The sequence below is a fragment of the Hipposideros armiger genome, unplaced genomic scaffold, assembly GCF_001890085.2.
Source record: "Hipposideros armiger isolate ML-2016 unplaced genomic scaffold, ASM189008v1 scaffold_321, whole genome shotgun sequence".
Lineage (NCBI taxonomy): Eukaryota > Metazoa > Chordata > Mammalia > Chiroptera > Hipposideridae > Hipposideros > Hipposideros armiger.
This window is the reverse complement of record NW_017731671.1, coordinates 2,086,609-2,087,651: the sequence shown is the minus strand read 5'-3', so window position 1 is coordinate 2,087,651 and position 1,043 is coordinate 2,086,609. Positions and strand designations below refer to the sequence as shown.

Here is a 1,043-nt window from a genome sequence, read left to right as displayed (position 1 = left end):
TGGATTTAGTCCAATGGAAAGCCACTGAGGTGGCGTTTTGGTCCTAATTTTAGCACTTTTCAAATGAGATATAATTTGCCTACAACTAAATGCAAGTGTTGAGTTCCATGAGTTTTGACAACTGCACACATCTGTGTAACCACCTCCTGAAACATTTCTATTACCCCAGAAAGACCCTGCCCGCCACTTTTCAGTCAATTCCCCCCATCTCCACAGTACTGAAGGGTCTAAATACAATATTGTGTTTGCATCACTCTGGCCGCAGCGCAGAGGACAGCTTGAGACCAGCAAGGAGATTATGGCACAAACCAGGCAAGAGATGACGGATTGCATCGAGGTCGCCTAGCAACCACGAAGCGTTGTCTAAGGATTGACCGCTCAGCACTTTGTAAAGGGGAAGCACCGCCCCCTTCAGGCCCCGCCCCACCCTTTCCGCGAAGGAGCCAGTAGGCAGCGCCGCCACACGTCCGGGGGCGGTAAGGAGCTTCTTATTGGTCGGTTCTCCGGAAGCAAAGGGATTCTGAACCTCGCCCAAAGTCGTGCGATCTCTGGCTGCGTTTGCGTGCGCGGTGCGTGACGGCGGCGCGTGGTGCGTGGCGCGTGGGGGCTTGGTGCGCGAGGCGCGCGACGTGGGCTCTGTTATGCTCCGCTGAACTGAGGTCCCCCCACTGAGCCTCAGTTTTCCTCCCTATGCAGTAGTGGAGCATGCCCCGCAAGGGGCACTCCAGGCCCTACTGCGCAGCCCCACTGCCAGTCTTTGAGAGGGTGTCTTAGCGTTTGGGACTAAACGGAGGGAGCTCGGGGATCCCCATCGCTCCAGGCCCCGATGCGTGACTGACCCTCCGGTTCCCAGAGCCTCCAGCGCAGGCCAGGATGTTCGTCTTGGTGGAGATGGTGGACACCGTGCGGATTCCCCCGTGGCAGTTTGAGAGGAAGCTCAACGACTCCATTGCCGAAGAGCTGAACAAGAAGTTAGCCAACAAGGTACTGGGCCCACGGGGTCGCGGGTAGGCCCTGGGACGGGAGGGCCCGGTACTGCCCAC

General features: G+C 57.7%; 1 protein-coding gene across 3 annotated transcripts in view; it reads left to right on the top strand.

The window, feature by feature from the left end:
- Positions 1-472: 472 nt before the first annotated feature.
- Positions 473-1,043, top strand: part of POLR3H (RNA polymerase III subunit H) — a 34,625-nt gene continuing 34,054 nt past the window's right edge. The window contains exons 1-2 of one of the 3 annotated variants that reach the window (XM_019660551.1): positions 473-569; positions 854-984. In XM_019660551.1, coding sequence (XP_019516096.1) covers positions 874-984 — 111 coding nt within the window. In that variant the 5' untranslated portion in view covers positions 473-569; positions 854-873. Of the gene's footprint in view, positions 985-1,043 lie in introns of all 3 variants that reach the window. The other 2 variants (XM_019660550.1, XM_019660552.1) reach the window with 2 other exon arrangements.